At 37.6% G+C, this 17,468-nt stretch overlaps 3 protein-coding genes and 1 long non-coding RNA gene across 6 annotated transcripts in view; 2 read left to right on the forward strand and 2 right to left on the reverse strand.

Annotated features, from left to right (window-relative positions):
• LOC109542912 (low-density lipoprotein receptor-related protein 2) overlaps nt 1-4,650 on the reverse strand; it is a gene marked incomplete in the record, with an annotated part of 133,116 nt that extends 128,466 nt beyond the window's left edge. The window contains 1 exon segment of the mRNA XM_048669760.1: nt 4,050-4,650. Coding sequence (XP_048525717.1) covers nt 4,050-4,164 — 115 coding nt within the window.
• Nucleotides 1-15,377, forward strand: part of LOC125505630 — a 19,610-nt gene extending 4,233 nt beyond the window's left edge. The window contains exon 2 of the long non-coding RNA XR_007282298.1: nt 13,586-15,377. This is a non-coding gene — a long non-coding RNA (uncharacterized LOC125505630). The remainder of the gene's footprint in view (nt 1-13,585) is intronic.
• LOC109539378 (protein disulfide-isomerase) lies at nt 10,227-15,597 on the reverse strand. The gene is made up of 8 exons (XM_019907086.2): nt 15,298-15,597; nt 13,097-13,294; nt 12,075-12,346; nt 11,853-12,018; nt 11,646-11,802; nt 11,433-11,589; nt 11,083-11,368; nt 10,227-11,004 (listed from the first exon to the last, which is right to left on the reverse strand). Exons 1-8 carry the CDS (start codon nt 15,452-15,454, stop codon nt 10,904-10,906), a joined length of 1,494 nt encoding a protein of 497 aa, XP_019762645.1. The 5' UTR covers nt 15,455-15,597; the 3' UTR covers nt 10,227-10,903.
• A 403-nt stretch (nt 15,598-16,000) lies between these two features.
• Nucleotides 16,001-17,447, forward strand: LOC109539379 (epimerase family protein SDR39U1). 3 transcript variants are annotated; one of them, XM_019907089.2, is made up of 6 exons: nt 16,001-16,154; nt 16,205-16,369; nt 16,424-16,567; nt 16,625-16,795; nt 16,848-17,053; nt 17,134-17,447. In XM_019907089.2, exons 1-6 carry the CDS (start codon nt 16,133-16,135, stop codon nt 17,329-17,331), a joined length of 906 nt encoding a protein of 301 aa, XP_019762648.1. In that variant the 5' UTR covers nt 16,001-16,132; the 3' UTR covers nt 17,332-17,447. The 3 variants fall into 3 exon arrangements, with proteins under 3 accessions (XP_019762648.1, XP_048525735.1, XP_019762647.1); XM_048669778.1 differs by having other exon boundaries at nt 16,205-16,567; nt 17,117-17,447; XM_019907088.2 differs by having other exon boundaries at nt 16,005-16,154; nt 16,205-16,567.
• The last annotated feature ends 21 nt before the right edge of the window (nt 17,448-17,468 follow it).

The following is a 17,468-nucleotide window of genomic DNA, read 5'->3' on the forward strand; positions in this document are numbered from 1 at the left end:
ATTCAATAGAAACATAGTCAATAGGAGCCAGATTTGCACGATTATACTTAGATGTTTTGCCATGCGTGTGCAATGTTGGTTTTGCGGGCTCCAATATCGATTTCAATTAAGGAATTTCATGTTCGATGGAATATGCAACATTTCAATGAAAAGCATTCTCTTGTCTGGACTTAACAGCTTAACAGTACCAAAGCGAGTTAATAAAATAGCTGAATCCATTGAACGGTCACTAAACGCTGAAAAACTCAATAAATCGAGCATTAAATTGGGCTAAGCAAACTATAAATAAGTAATTTTTACCATTGGAACTGTACAGTTATGTCTTGCGAACGGTGCGAGACTGCGAGAAGGCGAGAACTTGTTCAGCTGGAGTCTTGAAAAGCCACGAAGACTTTTAAAAAATCAATCACTTAAACAACTAAAAGAAAGCCTTGAATCAACCCGTGCCAGCCATCCAGATAAGGAATTATTCAAGTTTCAAAACGCATTTTCAAATAAACCAAACGACTGAAGGGGTTTGAAGCAGGACTTGAAGTCAAGGCAAACAAGCACATTAAGCGCACTTAATCACCATCAACATATTCTAGCTTCCTCATCATCGCAACTTATGCAACGATAAAAGAAAATCAAAATGAACCCCATTGGGGTTCCGGCACGCAATGAGACTGCACAAGTGAAAACCGAAGAAAAACAATTATTTATGTTTAAGGCGTGCCTCAATTTTCGTTGCTGAATACACTTGAATGGGTATTAACTCTGTAACCGCCCACACTTTGGAGTAAAAGAATGCGAGAACATTATCGTTATGCATACAATACGAATGCATTTCTACAGGGTGTTTGATGCAAGTTTCCGCCCCCGTTTGCTGTAAGCTTCATTCGATTAGAGAAAGGACGAGAATCAAAAGTCCCGAATAACGCACGATCATCTAATATCAAAACGACACGAGGTCGATTTCCTTACATAAAAACAAAATGATGTTTTTTTCCTATGCGCCGCTTGCAGGAAAGTAAGACAGTAGGTTAAAGTAAAATGTAAAATAAAGATGGCCTCGATCGTTTTTCCCATTTTATCCGAGTGTATATTTACTGGGATACTGATTCAATTTTTATTCATTTAATAGTCAATTTTTCTAGCTGTTTTACTGGCTCTTAATCGCAGATAAAAGCCATTATAAATGTGCCCTAGAAAGCATTAATTACGTTCAGGCTATGGAAATAGCGAAGAAGCAGCTATAATGAAAAGTATCTTTACATTTTGCTACTAAAACGCACATTAAATTCTTTAAAAGCCGACTCGACTGTGTAAATTCCGGGGGTTTTAGCTGCTACTTTGAAATACATTTATTATTCCTAGAATGTTCCATGGATTCTAGAAAACTTCAATCGACACAAGCTTTTATTCTGTTAGGCCCAGAGGGCTTAAATAATGAACGCACAAGCTCCAAAAGCTCAATCTAAGCAGGAGACAAATGTTGGTGATTTTCAGTTTCAGTAGCAAAAAAAATAGAATTTTTTCCGCCTCCTTTGATGGTTTAATTCGAAATCGAAACATTGAATTTTAACACAAAACTATAAAAGATTTAAAAATCCATTCCAGATCCATTTGACGACAATTTTAATTAATTAATCATGTGAAAATAAATAAGCATTTTACGAAAATTTAAACCAACAGTTTTCCTGAAATGATTCGAGGTTATACAGGGTGTTTAGTGAAGAGAGCCACCTGCCCTATCTCGGAAACTACTGGACATAGAAATTTAATTTACAAAATTTTGTTACTAAACTGGTTATCGTGCCCTTTTTCAATCTATGCAAATTTCTCAATCAGCATGTATTTTCGATAATACCGTTAGGAAGTTTGGGTAATTTGGCATCATTTTACTTCAAGACTCTTTCACGCATCGAGCGCATCAAGGGCGGGGAAAGCTATTGAATCTCTAAAAATTAAAAATGCCCTGACTTTTAAACCGCTTGTCCTATTTTAGCAGTCTTTGACTTATTTGGAAGGTGAATTCCAGTACTTTTATCTGTAGTTTGAGCCGAACCACATAGTTTTCTGTCACTTTTGTAGAGCGCCAAATTTGCATCGATAGCAGTTTTTTTGGTTTTAACCCGAAAACTTGTAACATACGGTATACTGTTGATAATGTAACTGAAAAGTGGGTTGAATTTGCAAGCAATTCCTGCAAACAGCAATTCGAGATCTTTGTTCATCTCAGAGTTGCTGCCAAAACAATGCTAATTAAACGTTTTCATTAATATTTAATTTTCAATTCGGCTGTCTTGTAGCCAAAGTAGTAAAGGCACCGGTTTTACCGGTTTCTCTTGCCTTATTTAATAAAGAAATGTTTAGATTTGAATAAACAGATCGTCAGACGACGTCACCGATAAAAAATAGAAATTATAGTAGAAGAGAAGGAAATGAAAATACATAAAAAATTGTCACTTATTTTCTCTCATTTCTATTAAATCGTATTTGGTTTCCTGCAGCGCTAAAATATGGAGAGAAGATTATGAATGAATTGCCGCAGTTACTTTTTGTTGAGCCTGAAAATTTGTATTTTTTGAAACGTAGATATCAAGTCGAAACATTCTAAAGGCAAACAGCTTCTAGTAAAACCTCTGCCTTATGAATTAGTTAGGATTTTATTGGAAATCAAGGCGATAATCCTGCAAGCAAAAAGCGACTGAATCATTTAAAGAATTTTTAACATTTTGATTGCAAAAGTTGACCCTGAGGATGTCGTTTCCTTCGCACCTTTGCAAATCATTCTATGTGACTTCGCAGATACATCGGAACGTTTTTGCATCATCAATCATTCACAAACGTTTAAAAGAGCCGGAAAACGTGACAGCAAATTTGAACGATGATTTGGAAAACGAATACAACTATGCCAATTTATGCTTTTTTTTTTAAAAAGCAGATATTTTTCAGAGGCAGGCAATTTGCTGATTTTTCAGAATCTTGAGCATGTTTCTAAGCTGGCGATCTATCTTCTAAACAGCTGAGGTTTGCTTGATCAAAATCAAAAAAGTAAACCCTTTACCTCGACTAGTTTGAATTTGATGAATTTGTGCAGAGCATATTACACAGTTGAGGCTACAGGAAATTTCCCAATTACAGAGAAAAAATTTATATGAATACGCCTTTGAATRAATGTATGAATAGGCCTAATTTAGCCTGGAAAAAATATCTCTTAAATTTTATGGAAATAGATTTGCTTGGATTTTAATGGAAATTTGGATAGACGATTGGAATTTGTGAACTGATAAAAATGTGGATTMATTCTGAAAATCTTCTACCCCAAAAAATCTTGCCTTTGTTTGCAGCTTCTGAATTCATGGAGCAGTCGAAATTTTCGAAAACTTGACCAAATTCAAACTTCAAAAGAAAAAAACCGTCCGTTCTTCAGTTTTAACAACTCCTGCCTCTTTTTTGAACATTCAAGTCACTTTCCAGCAATTTTTTTAGTCTAGTGTACTTTACATTTTTAAAAGAAAATTTTTAAATTTATCGGAAACTCCCGAAGAAACGCCGTTTTGCCAAAACAAAGAAACTGGCAATCGATAGTTGAGATTTTGGTAAAATTCAAAGTTCTGATTTTGTGGGGCAAAAGGTAACAACGCAAACATTAACCTCCGAGACATTTTTCATACCCAAGTAGTATAAATAGCCGATTCCAGTCAAGAAATGTGAAGGTTTCCTTCGCCTATCGTTACAAGCTATACAGTATGTAGTCGCAATTGAAATTCAAAGAATAGTTCGCTCGTGCTGAGATGTTGAAGGCGTTCAACCTGTTCCCATGTCGGCTAAGGTGCAACCGACTAGTTTCATTATAAATCTCATAGTGAAATGAACGAAAACAAGGTTTACCCAAAGTTTCCTGCTTAAACATTCGAAAAACGTTTTGTAGAAATGCTAATTAGCCAGTTTCTGCCTTATTTAACTAGCGGATATCAACAGTCGCGTAGAAAAGCAACCCGCGATTAACCTACTTCCAGTCCGCCTGAGGAATATAATTAAAATTGTATTTATATTTAGCTTACCGGATCCTAATGTGAGTTTTCCGGAGTCAGCAAAAATGAGTTCAACAGCCCATAGAGTAGCCAGTAGTATCACTATCCACCGAATTGAGTAGCGGGGGTTTTGAAACCACCCCATATCAAAGAAACTAAACACAAAGTTCTACAGTATTTTCGCTCTATTTGAAAGTAATCATAGATGAGTTTTTATGAAAAACTTCCGGGCATTGTTCCAGCCAGATTTCCTTTTGCAGAAAACGTTCAATTGTTGACGGCAAATCTGCAATTTTCGAATTTGCTGACGTTGACTCCTTGGATGTTCCAACTTGAGGAGCGTCAAACAAATCCGACTTTTTCGCGCCGGAAACCGGACACTTTACCGAACAGTTTTTCGCTGAGCGAAATTGCCGGAAAACACGGAAACTTTCGAGTCTGACGTGTCGAGTTTCCCGCACAGTTTCACTTCGACGTCATCCAACACAAACAAAAGCCGGCAAACGACTGACAAGAAATTCGCTCCGCTGTATTTTACCTTTCTCTAACTCTCCACAACGTTTCCGAAGGATAATCTCCACTCGTTCACCTCTCCTTCTCACTCTGCTTCGTTGCATATTCGGCTGGTACCATGGACTTAATAAGTGGTACCTGCACGGTTCACATAAGGTTCCCGTTGATGAGTCGGATGATCGGAAAATGTTTTCGAAACGATTCGCTGTGTGTTTAAACAGGTAAATTCTGCTTTGGTACCGCAGGTCTCTGTCTGCTGGTTCTGGGTTCGTTTTGGATCACAATAGGAGAATTGATAAGACTCTAATGTATTCTTGTACCGGGCGAACCAAAGTACCATTAGAACGTTTCCGTTCGTTGCTGATAAAGTGCGACACGGTAACTCGGTAGATTCTTCTTCATTCCATTGGCCGATAGCTTTTTCAGCTTGGATTATGATCGCTGAACCCACTTGGCTAATGAACGGATTCTTCAAGTAGCGGCTTAATTAAAATAAAAAGACTCGTTAGGATTGTTTCACAAGATTTGCATAAATCGAAGAAATTGTATGAATTTTAATAACCGCAGCTAATTGCCTAGCAGCCGGCTTTTCCACATCAAAGGTGCAGAAATAGCATGGGAAAATCCTTATCTTTAAGTGAAAGTGCGTCTTTATTGAGGATATTCCTGACTTATTACTTGATTGAGCGTGGAAGTCACACTTTTGCCTTGTGTTTTGTCGAAGGTTCTGTCTATTGGGTTCTGAAATTCATTGCCTTTAGCCTTCTCCGATCCTTAAAAACAATGATTATTCTAGTTTTCTTCACTCCGGCTTGTATAATGCTACTTTTTTGTTTCTTGGTGCGTTTTATGGTTTCTATGTCCCTTATAGTGGCTTATTGAACCTTAATCACTCCTCAAAATCAATAAATAACTTCAGGGCTTCCAGCTAAAGATCAGGGAGACTTTGAAAGCTCTTAAGAGCGAAAGTTACGTCGTGGATGCGAAGTTGTATTTAGTTTCACTTATCGTCCTCAAATCTCTAGCCACTTTTAATAAATAGGTTTTTCTTGAAAAAAGTTTTGCAGTCTACATTTTAAAGACGATCTTCGAAAACGTTTGTATTTTAAACGGCTTTAACGGTAACCTAATATCCAAAGAGATAGACTTTCGAGGCCAATCCTTGAAACTAGTGGGTTTTTCGCAAGCGAATCTCAGGAAGAAATTCCATTTTACGCCGGCCTAAAAACCCGAAAAACCCACTAGTTTCAAGGAATGGCCTCGAAAGTCTATCTCTTTGAATATCGACGAAAACTTCTTCATTTTGGACTGTTTTAGCTAAGAAAGTTGCGATAACTTCGGGCTGTTCTGCAAATTCGGTTTGTTTGAAACGCTTATTCTTAACTAAGCTTTCATCAGCGCGAAACTTAGCGTCCAGTGATTATTCCAGATAAAACACAATTAAGAAAACTGCAGAAAATTCAGCGATTAAATTCCGAAAGTTTTCAAACGAAAAACTAGTTGCCATTGCTCAATGTTCACAATTATAGCAAATTTGTTTTTTTTTATTCTAAAAGTTGGCTTGAAAGTGCAAAACTTTCAATGGCAAAAGATCTCGTTAAACTCAATAAATCTACCAGCTAGTTATTTTAAAGGCTTCTAAATTCCTGTACAAGAACATTAAATTTATCTGAACTTGATGACTAAACACACTCTCACAAAGTGGACTATGAAATAACTTCACATTTCCATTGGTTTATCTGCTTCGAACTAATCGATTTTTGTCTGAAAAAAAATGCCATCAATCCTGCCCTGCATACACCAATTAAAAACTCATGAAACAATATTAAGAAACAGTGGACTCATCCGCTATTCCAAACCGGATGGATGGTTGTGTTTGTTAAGTTGTCCATTATTTATTTACTTGGACCGAACAACAAATTTTTGTGGCATCTAATCAGACAMAAACATGTYTTTATGATAGTTTTGATTAAAAAATTKCCAAGTTTCTTGCCAGAAATGAYCCAGAATCGTGATGGACTTTGGCTTGTTCGTTGTCTTTCTTAGAGCTTCTGTAAGTTTTCCTGAATTAATTTTCAATTTCTTAATTGCTGTTTTGTGACCCATTCGCACAGTCAATTATCATTTCATTGCTGCCAGTCAAGTTCAAAGAACGCTATAAACACATGGGTTTTTGGAAAATTGTTGCCGTTTATATCAATCTTTAGTCGATCGACTAATTCAACAAATGGACATTTGAATTGATCGTTTTTAGTAGAAAAWCATGCAATTGAACGTTTTACGCTTTAAACTTTATTGAAGCTTCAATTTGTTGACTACTTTGTAGACGATTTAACAGCGTAAATTTCTTCTGGAAGGCGCCTTTTAAAGCAAATGTCTTCAGCAAAATGTTTAAAATGTTTAATGTTCGTTTCTTTGAGTTAAAATTGGGAACTTTCCAAAAATTACAGATTTTGTAATTAAATTTTCCCGTTATTCAGTGGGTCACGGGATTTTTAAGCTTCTTCATGCTTACGCGTGAAACTTGAAAAATTTTAATTTGGTGTACAAAATGCATCTGACCAGCAAAAGTGCAAAAATATTTGAATCAAAATTATCAACAAATTTCTATTTTTTAAGTTTTAAAGGACCTTTTCAAAACTTCTTTCTACATGTTTTTCACATTAAATTTGTTTCAAATCTCTTCGCAGAAGGAAATTCCGTCATTTTTTAAATTTCTTATTCAAAGTTGAACGAGTTTTAACATTTTCAAATGACTAATAATATGGGCATTTGGGTCTCTACGTAGAGACGAAAACTTCAAGTTTCGACCTGAAGTAGTTTGGAATTGACGAATCTTGAAAAGTCTGCCTGCGTATTCAAAAATCTGCAGAATTTCACTCTCGTCTGCTCCTGTTTTTTTTTGTCGGTTCACTAAGAATAGTTGCGAAAAACCCAGTTTCTGCAAACATTTGAAGATTCATCCTGTTCAAGTGAGTTCACGATTTTTTGCATCTTTTCTTGCTTTTTTTTCGCCGTTTCCTTCCGATTTATGAAAACCCTAGAGCACTTTCCAGCCATGTAAATACACAAAAACCTCCCAAATTTTCGCAGGTTTTTCAAAGGAAATTCGCACTCAATTTGTGCATACTCGGCTCGAATTACTGATATTATTATTGAAAATAATTATCGAACATAAATATTCACATTGCAAGCTGAGAAAGTTGCCCAAGTCTAACTAAACAATTTTAAAACTCATTACGTTTTCAAATACATATATAACTTTGGCCATTACGAAATCGTGAAAGTTCAAATCGTTTAATTTGTTTCTGGGCATACCAAAAGCGAATGAACCGTTGCGATTTGCGTTTTTTGCGAAAATCTATGCGTGCAAATGAGTCTAATCATGTTCTAGAGGAAGCAATCACCAAGGGAACCTTGAAAAACCGTAATTTCTTTGGGCTTTTGTTAGATTGTTCGCAAAGACGGGAAAAAACACGCTGTTTACCTAACAATGATTCAACCAGGAATCTGTTGAAAACAGAATTTTTCTAACAAACGAAAACCATTATTTTAACTGGCCGAAACCGTGACCGGTTCAGGTGCGGAATCCCCTATAAAAATTACAAAACCCCTACGGAATATCGATTTAAAAATAACATACGCCCATATAAATATCCATGTAATAAAACTCATTACCATATCGGTAAATAATTCATTAAATCCCTGTTGCCAAACCTTTGAGCTTGGCTGATTATACAGGGTGTTCCCTAAATTTCATTCGTTTAACGGATTGTGGGTGCTTCGTCCCTTTTACTTCTTCTTGGTGAAGCACCCTTGGAGCTTTATTTCTAAAAATGTTAATTCTCCAATCAATTTGGAAACTTTTTTTATTTTGCATTGTTTCGCATTTGTCTTCGTTTTCGAGTTATTTGATGAGTAAAATGCAGCATATGACTTAAAAACACGTATATGAATCTCGTAAACTAAGCACTTAAGGGGAAGCTTTTGTGTTATTGTGTTATAATTTTGGGCTACCCTGTATAATTAAAAATTCGCATCGAAGAATAATCTTCTAAATGTATGTTCGAGAATCTGAAAATCACAGAAAACAGTTTTTCCTAATTTATTTGCTGGTAAAAAGCCAAATTGAGAGCTTTCTTCTGTTGCTCGCATCTTCGGAAGCTTTATCCATAAGAGCCTAAACCAAACGGTACCTAGTCGAAGCCAAAGAGAACAATCAAGCGCTAATCGGGCTGGTTAAGTAATGTTGGCATCAGGGCGAGAACCCATTGAATTCTCGTGGTACCTCGGCGATGGTACTCCGGTGACCCGGCGTCTTTCCATGCGGCTGGTACCGGGTGGTACCGAGGCCGGTACTACTTATATTCTGTATCTGCATAGACCCAGTGTTGTCGTTTGGGTGTTCAGAATTATGGTACCAGGCGATGGTACGGCGTAGATGACGACTTTGACCGTCAATAATGTGATGAATGATGGGTGCAACGAACATGTTATTAGTAATGCGTTGTTTCGCTTTTTTGACCAGTGAATTTGCCTATTTGGAAACAGGTTTTTGTTTGGTTCAGATGTAGATTGCGATTTGCGTAGTTTGCTGGTTCCTCAGCAAATCAGGCAAATTGTAATAGAGAAATTGTCTGCTGTTTTTGCTTGTTCAGCTAATTCTCTTCAAAAAATAGCAATTTTTTTAAGTATTGAGGAAATCGGTACCCAAAGGTTCAAAAGCCACTAGCACAGCCGTTAGTTTTGCCAAAACAACGTATAGACGGTGGGTTTGCGGCTTATTTAAATTTTTATGAAATGAGGCTTCAGAAAAAGTTCTTGTTACATTTTGCGGTTTTTAGCAAAAATACTCAAGAATAACGGTTTTTATATATTTTTTTGATTACAAGAAGTTTGAAAAAATATAACGGTTTTGTTTTTCGGAAAATCATCATTTTTTTCTACAATTTTATAGAACAGCATTTTTACGGGTTGCTTCAATGCATGCGCCACATCAAGAAAACGAATTGCAGGTTTTCTCTTCTTCTAATTGCTTTTCTATTAGGAAGATTACACATAATTCCCTGGACGGTTTCTTCAGCAAAATGACATTAAGTGGCTTCTTACTATATACTTAATGGGGAATTATTTACTCATTAAGGGATCGTTGATTGAAGCATTATAATCAATGGCAAGTTTAGGCTTTTGCCTCTCCATAAAGTCCAGATAGTTAACTCAACAATGTTGTCATGTTATTTAATTAACCACTTTCTAATAGGCCTGGGTAACACTGTGTTGAGTTGTTGCCGGTCTCTGAGTTAACGAGTTATAACTTATCGGTTAGTGAGTTATAAGTCATTTATTAAAGCTTGACGAGACCCGAAACTGGAATTTTCTGTTTAGACAGTGTTGTTTAGAAATATTGATCCAAAAGTGAAGAAACCCCAGTTTCCAAGAGTTTTCCAAATAAATCGTTTCTGTCAAACTTTCGCTTTTTCAGTTCGGGGGATATTTTTGGAAGAATACCTAGAAATACTTATTAGGGTTTCGTCCATAATATTTCCAAGAAAGAAAGTTAGTTGGCCTATTTATTTGGATCTCGATAATTTAATTTTCACAGAGAATCTTGCAGAAATACTGATAAATGATGAAAAACTCACGTATTCCTGATTCTGCAGCAAAGAAAAATTCGGGTAAATAAAACGCCAGTGATTATTGAGGATTATTCAGACACATTTTATTCACTAATAAATTCCTCACGCATCCATTAAAAAAAGAAAAACAGCTGATCTCAAATTGTATATACACATGTTTAATTGATATAGTTGCTTGTGCTTGTAATGGAATAAATATGTACGAGGCAAAATACGTTACTGTTAGAAAAACATTAAAATATCGAAGAGTTAACAAAACAATTAATATAAAAGTAAAAAATCGACAATAGTATGCCAGCAAGTAGGCATAATCAATTTAGGTTTAATTGCACTTACAAGCATGGTTTTCCATGTTCCGGGCCCAGACCTGCAAAAATGACAGCACGAAAACTAAAAATCTCACAATAAACAACGTAACTATGAGTAAAACGGCGATTTCCAAATTTGAGTGTCTCCGTAAATGGAAGTACGAATATACAGACGTAAAATGGAGATTCAACATTTTCTGTCTATTAAATTAATTTGGCGAGATGTCACAGAAACCGGTTGAAAAAGCCGCTTTGCGCTTCACAATCATTACAAAACATAAAGTCCATTCACTATTTCTCTATAAAAAAAATAGCCAGTGAATGTCCTTAAGAGCTCCATCGCATATGCCGCTTTTTACAAAATTTACTCCAAGTAACCTATTCTAGAATAAGACATTTTAGTTTGAAAATTAAATTGCGGCTATACTTAGAGTTCGTCTCTGACAATGTCTTCTTCTTCTGGCGTGTATTCTGGTGCTTCGCCGTGCACATCTTCCTCCTTGCCAGTGTCGACAAATTTCAGCAATGCTGGAACAATGAAAACAATTCAATTACTTTGAGAATTAATGAACATTTGAAATAAATCAAAAAAGCAATAGGATTTACCTTCGAACGTCCTAGCCCCAACATAGGACACAATCTCGTTAGTCTCCTTCTTAAAGAGCTTAATGGTAGGGAAGCTGAGGATTTTGTGGTCCTCCAATTCGTTGGCAGTAGAATCGATCTTAGCAATAACAACATTGGGATTATCTTTGTAGTGTTTGGCTAGTCTTTCGTAAATGGGCAGCAACTGCTTGCAATGTCCGCACCAGGGAGCGTAGAACTCAACCAGCACATCTTTATCTTTGTCCAAAGTGACGCTGTCGAAGTTTTCAGACACCAGCACTTTCACCTAAATAAAAACGCACCATCACTAAAGTTAATAGAAATGATTATTGGCATAAAGTGTTTCTTACATCATCCTTGTCCCAGTCTTCGGGCAAAGGTTGGCTAAGAAGATGCTGCTTCAATTTGCCATCCAAAAAGTCTTGAACGAAATTCTTCAGGCTTTCGGCGGTCAGTTCGTTCGTTGGTGGCTTGTATTTGGCCATCTCGTCGGCAAGATGGATCAATCTAAAGGCAAAACAACGTAAACATTGTTTTTTGGTGCAATGATGGCAAATACGCACCTAGCGGCTGGAACTTCTTCAGATTTCATCCCGAAGAATTCAAGAATCCTCTGGTGATCTTCCTCAGTGGCATCGACGGTTACGAAAAGCACGTTGTCCCTGAAGGGCTTAGCGATGCTCTTTGCAGCCTCGGTAATTCTTTGATAGTCCTCATCATCTTTAAATAGTTTGTCATTACAAGTTTTAGTAGGGCTTCAAGCAACTCACCTTTTTTCAAAAACAACAGCAAATGGTTTTTAATTTCGCCGCCGAATATCTTTTGTGCAGTTTCCTGGTTGAATTCTACCAAGAAAGGCAGGGCATTGATTGCGATGAATCTTTTAATATTCGTATAGATATCATCTCCCTCATATTTCACAATTTCTTCGTCGAACTGTACAGGAAAAAATTGTTGTAGGCAATTGCCGAGAAATTACTAAGAACATAGACCTTCTTGAACATCAATATTGTGTCCTCTGTAATCTTGTATTCAGCCAATACGTCGGGGTTGGAAGTCATGCCAAATTCAACTTCATCAACATCTTCTATGATGTGATTAAATGCGCCATGAAATCTGCCATCTAGATTTGTGAAGAATCCAATTACTGCTATCTGTGAGTTTTCTATAAAAGCCTTGGCCTCGTCGACTGATTCCAATTGTTTAAATAGGGGGCCACTTTTCTTGACGACCCAGTCCACGATCTCCTGAGCCTTTCTGCCTCCTGTAAACCAATCGACAATAAGTAATAAACCTGTAAAAAGCCGTCCTTCTTGCAATTGGCTAAACACACTTGTAATCGCTTTAGACACAGGCGTGCTGCGCACGTGGGTGCCAACGAGTTTATTAGATTATCGCAAGGTCCGAATAAAACTACATTTGCATTTTACGAACACTAAAATATGATTATTTTTAGCAGCTTTACAGTGTTTTCTACGGTCGAATGTGCAGGATCGGCGTTATAACGTGCATATTCAAATTTGAACTGTTGGAACTGAATAGCGTTCGCATCCACTTGCAAATTAAACTGCTTATAGGGCGACAGTTGAGGACTCTAAGGATTCATAGTGCTGCTATTAAATAAAATGCGCTAAGAAAACTGAATACGGTTTAAACTCCCGAACTAGACTAGAGTAGCGATTTCCAATTGCTACACAGAGGAGACATGAGACAGCAATTTTCAGACCGAATTGCGCTCAAATCGGGTCATCCGCAAATTTTTCGCAATGATATAAAGCAAGTATAAACACTGAGCCTGCAGGAAGTCTTCCAAAATTCCACCCCTCAGACAAAGAAAAATTCGTAACTCCCGAACCCACTTGAGTAGTAACTTCAAATTTTTACATAGCGTAAACACAAGAGAGATCAACCTTCAGAGCGAATTGGGAATTTTTCACAACTTATAATATTTGAGATAATTTATTCAGTCAGGTAGGTTTAATCCTGAATGGCTTTCACCGATAGTCTGACTCACCAGTATAGTCTATCTGGTATGCTCTTTTGAAGAACTTTAACGTAGGGTAGCCTCGAACTGCATATTTTTTGGCTAGATCTTGATTTTCTGTGGCATCAACCTTGGCAAGCTTAATATTTGACTTTTGTTCTTCTAAAATCTTCGCTGCCGCTGCATATTCCGGAGCTAGGGCTTTGCAGTGTCCACACCAGGGAGCATCTAAATTTAAAAATATATATGTAATAACCTTGAACATAAAAATAATCCGTTCAATTTAATTAACCAGGCGTGTTTTGGTATCCATGCAAAAAATAACCATTAATGGGAAACTTGCGATTTGTGGCCTCCCTTATCGCTAAAACTGTTTTATAAGCCAATCACTTCAAAATCCTTCAAAACATCCATTCGAACCAGTAGTTATGCTTCACTAGGAGATAAAAACCGTTAACAAGTTTGTTGTGCAAACACCTTGAGTGGTTTGAAAATAATTAAAAGTACTTATTTTTCCAGGTAATTTAAAAAATTAGGCGTTCGACTGATAAACTCCTAGTTTAGTAGGCAAGAAAAGAAGCGAAGTCAGCAAATACAGTCATCCATTATTTGGCCGGCTAGTAGAAGCGATACGTAGTCAGAAAGGTCAATAAACTTTCTGTTAAACATATAAAAATTGTTCGGTGTAATCACTACTATTTTCAACGGTACCTACTTCGGGACCGTTTTCGGAAATTGCTATTTTTGAAGATTGAAGGTTGACTAACAGATGCAATGCATAATGGAGCATTAAAAAGGAAAACACTAAGAAATTCACTAGAGCTCTATAACCCATCAAATGGAGCCGGTGTTTTTTGGCAAGAAAGCGCGACAAGCGCATCATTTGATAAACTTGGAATTTTCTTTAGTTTCGGAAAATTTTCACATTTCTTTTCATGCCTGATTTTTATATTGAATTGTGTATAAAAATCGCTTGAATGCTCAGTTGAAAAAGGCTAACCGGAAATACCAGATAGATAACTAACCGAATGTCCCCAATTAGGCAAAATGAATGTGAAGAATTTTTGATTCGTTACTTTCAGCAAACGCAAGTTCATCACTGCTCTCAAACGTAGATTTTTCTTGGTGCTGACAATGCTGAAGAAAATTCAAAATTTTTTTGATTTTTTCAAAACTTTTTACATGTATTTGGTTGATTTTGGGAGCAAAAGAGAGAAAATTAAAATCGTCCCACTAATAGCTCGACCGATCAGTTGAAGAAATTCCTTGAAAATAATTAACTACTTGTTTTAAAAAATCGTTTTCTAAGTGATTTCATGGTACTAATGGTACTAATAAAGATTGCGGACTAACCATTGCTTGTGAATTAAAAACCTACCAGAAAAATGTCCATTATGATGAAAAACGAACATTTATTGCATTTTTGGTTGTCAAAAATCAGCAATTACTAATTTTCCAACTGAGGAATCGGCAAAATAAAAGAAAATGAGAACCGATGCATTTTTCGTTCTCTTACTCTCCACCAAGATACTTCTCCGCTTCACTTTGACCGGAAAGGTGCTGACAATGCTTAATACTAACTTATTATAATTTTTTACCCCCTTTTACATTATCTTGGAGTCGCAAAAAGTGGAAGACTTAAAGATGCTTTAACCACCACGATCAATTGGAAGATTTGCAGCAGAAACCAACATAATTGAGCGTGAAAAAACCGCCTTTTCAGTCCTTGCACCTACTGATGCAGATTGCATTTAATTAAAGGGACCAAATCCTGCCTTATTATCCAGATCATTATTCAGCTTGTGTGAATTGCAAAGTTCCTTAGGGATCCCGGAATATGACACCCGATCATTTGATAGAAGCATGGTCTCTCTGAGAAAAATGCTCTTCTGAAGAGTTTTTGCTCCTCTTACCATCAGCATACTCAGTATCCAGATACACTCGATAAGACCCTAATAAAGCAAGAACTTCTTCACTTCGTGCTCGAGCAGAAAATGTGCAGTTTCACAGTGCAAACCAACTATGAATGACGAAGTGAAAAAACGCAGAAAATAACTGTAAAAACCAGCAAAAGAATGTAAAATATGTGACCAATAATGTAATGCTAGTAAGCTGTCACCTAAACACACATATGAACTTTTCGGCTTGTTTTTCGCCGCATAAAAAACTGAATGAATCAAGCAATATATTTAGAACAAAGCTGATGCAATTAGGACAGGAAATATACTTACAAAACTCCACTAGGATGTAGTCGTGTTTTTTAAAGGCTGTGAGGAAGTTGCCTTCGGTTAAAACTAAAACTCCATCTTCCGTTTCAATTTTATCTTCATCGGCAAGAGCAAACGCTCCCAGGAAGAAAAATATGGATAAAAACTGGACACTCTTCATTTCGCGACTTCTATTCGCAGGCTCCCTTACCAAAAGAAACTGTATGTTAATGTCAAAAACACATCGGCAATCGGCACCTCATTGACCGGAACCGAGCAACAGTAACCCGTCCCCCTACCTGCTCTAAATAGGGACGGCAAATACTCGTGGCCATCCCCTGCGTGCAACAGACAAGGATAGACCCAACCCGGATAGGCGCAAAGTCGGACGAACCAGCGCAAAATATTCCCCGACAGAAGCAATTATCAAGTAGGGCCGAGCCTACGGGATCTTCCCCCTGTCCTTCTCCGCCATTAAGATGTCCCTATCTACCTTCTCACTCCAGAGCCGATGAACGTGGCTTGCGTCGTGTGTGAACACAATTGGCCCACATAGGGCCACATGGGTCTCCACTTAGAGCGTTCATTGGTCCATCTTATGTGCACACTACACATACTGCTGCAACTTAAGTCAGAGTGAGCGAATCTAGTCGGGTAACCTCATCATCCTTTTCGCTCCTAAGTGTTTCTATGAGCAACCGGGTCAGAAACAACAGAGGCGACAGCCCGGATATAGTAGAGTTCTACTGACTAAGGTAAATGTCACAGTAAATGTCATAACAAAAGCTCTGTTTACAAGTTATGTAAATTATTTTTTTCGCAAAACTCAGGCAGAATGAAGTAGGAAAAGACGCGGAAAATGTCTGGCACTGTTCTAGTAGGTAGGTTCTTGCTATCGGGCTAGCCCTCGGTAATAGCATTGGATTTCTAGGAGGGGGCTCAGGCTTTGTGGGCACTCACCTCACTAAAGCCCTAAGCAGCAAAAACTATGGAGTAAAAATCGTGTCCAGAATGCCGGGGCCTCGTAACGTATCGTGGCACGAAATTGGCGCCCGAGGCCTTCCGGAAAACACCGTGGCTGTGGTCAATTTGGCAGGTAAATGCGGTTTGCTCTCTGCTTGCAAGCCCTACTTTATCTCGCTCTATCTAGGCCAAAATGTAATGGACTTCAAGCGACGCTGGACTGCTGGTTTTAAGCAGAATGTCTTCAGCTCTAGAATAAATACCACTGCGTCATTGGCCAAGGCTATTAATAACTCCTTGAAGAAGCCAAAGGTTTACATTAGCATGTCAGGTATTAGCTCCTATAAACTATGTAGACTGAGAGTTAATGATGTAGCTGGCCCTTAAGGTGTGGGGGCGTATAAGCCAGACCCCGAGGCTGAGTATACTGAATGCAGCAACATCAGGCAGTTTGATTTTTTCTCCAAACTAGTCATCGAGTGGGAAAAGGCCGCCGCTCTAGATTCAGCCGCGAAAAACCAGTGCCGAGTAGTCGCAATTAGAAGTGGCGTAGTATTAGGTAATTCTAGGAGAAATACCTAAATAAAGCGGCTTGTCTAGGCAAATTTTAGGCAGGGACGGCGGCATGATCAAGCAGCTATATCTTCCCTTCATCCTGGGCTTAGGAGGGCCAGTCGGCAATGGCGCTCAATTCATGCCCTGGATTCACATAGCCGATTTAGTGGATCTTATCATATTTTGCATCGAAAACAACCAGGTGGAAGGTGTATTGAATGGCGTCGCCCCACAAGTCTGCTCGAATAAACAGTTTTCTAATGTAAGTTTTCGCTTGCTTGGTCTTAGTTTCGATCATTAATTATGCAAGCTTATCAAACAACAGACCAAATTATTTTACAGGCTTTTGCGAAAACATTAAACCGTCCAGCTTTCATACCAGTTCCCAGCTTTGTCTTCAATTTGCTTCTGGGCGCAGAAAGGGCGAAAATGATCACTGAGGGGCAAAAAGTGATTCCACAGCGGACCCAGGAGCTGGGTTTTAAGTTCAGGTTTCCCACCGTTCAAAGTGCATGCGAAAATATTGTTAAGGGCGCATAAAAGGCAAAACTTCACCTTTTTCCATGAGGGATTTGATTATTGAATTTTTCATTTGGAAGTTCATTGTTTATATTGCTGTATCTAGTTGTTAAGTTATTACAGTATTTATTAACGTTTTATTTCTTTTACCATCTTAT

Source organism: Dendroctonus ponderosae, unplaced genomic scaffold (genome assembly GCF_020466585.1).
Source record: "Dendroctonus ponderosae isolate FM_Combo_2020 unplaced genomic scaffold, Dpon_F_20191213v2 Dpon_F_20191213_9, whole genome shotgun sequence".
NCBI lineage: Eukaryota > Metazoa > Arthropoda > Insecta > Coleoptera > Curculionidae > Dendroctonus > Dendroctonus ponderosae.

What these genes read in the sequence shown, in the direction of transcription:
- LOC109539378 (XM_019907086.2), bottom strand. Translation starts at nt 15,454, where the DNA reads ATGAAGAGTGTCCAGTTTTTATCCATATTTTTCTTCCTGGGAGCGTTT. An exon ending in ATACCAGATAGACTATACTG is followed by an intron (nt 12,347 to 13,096) that starts GTGAGTCAGACT and finishes ATTGGTTTACAG; the next exon opens with GAGGCAGAAAGGCTCAGGAG. An exon ending in GCTGTTGTTTTTGAAAAAAG is followed by an intron (nt 11,803 to 11,852) that starts GTGAGTTGCTTG and finishes AACTATTTAAAG; the next exon opens with ATGATGAGGACTATCAAAGA.
- LOC109539379 (XM_019907088.2), top strand. Translation starts at nt 16,133, where the DNA reads ATGTCTGGCACTGTTCTAGTAG. An exon ending in GGTTTACATTAGCATGTCAG is followed by an intron (nt 16,568 to 16,624) that starts GTATTAGCTCCT and finishes CTGGCCCTTAAG; the next exon opens with GTGTGGGGGCGTATAAGCCA. An exon ending in CGAATAAACAGTTTTCTAAT is followed by an intron (nt 17,054 to 17,133) that starts GTAAGTTTTCGC and finishes ATTATTTTACAG; the next exon opens with GCTTTTGCGAAAACATTAAA.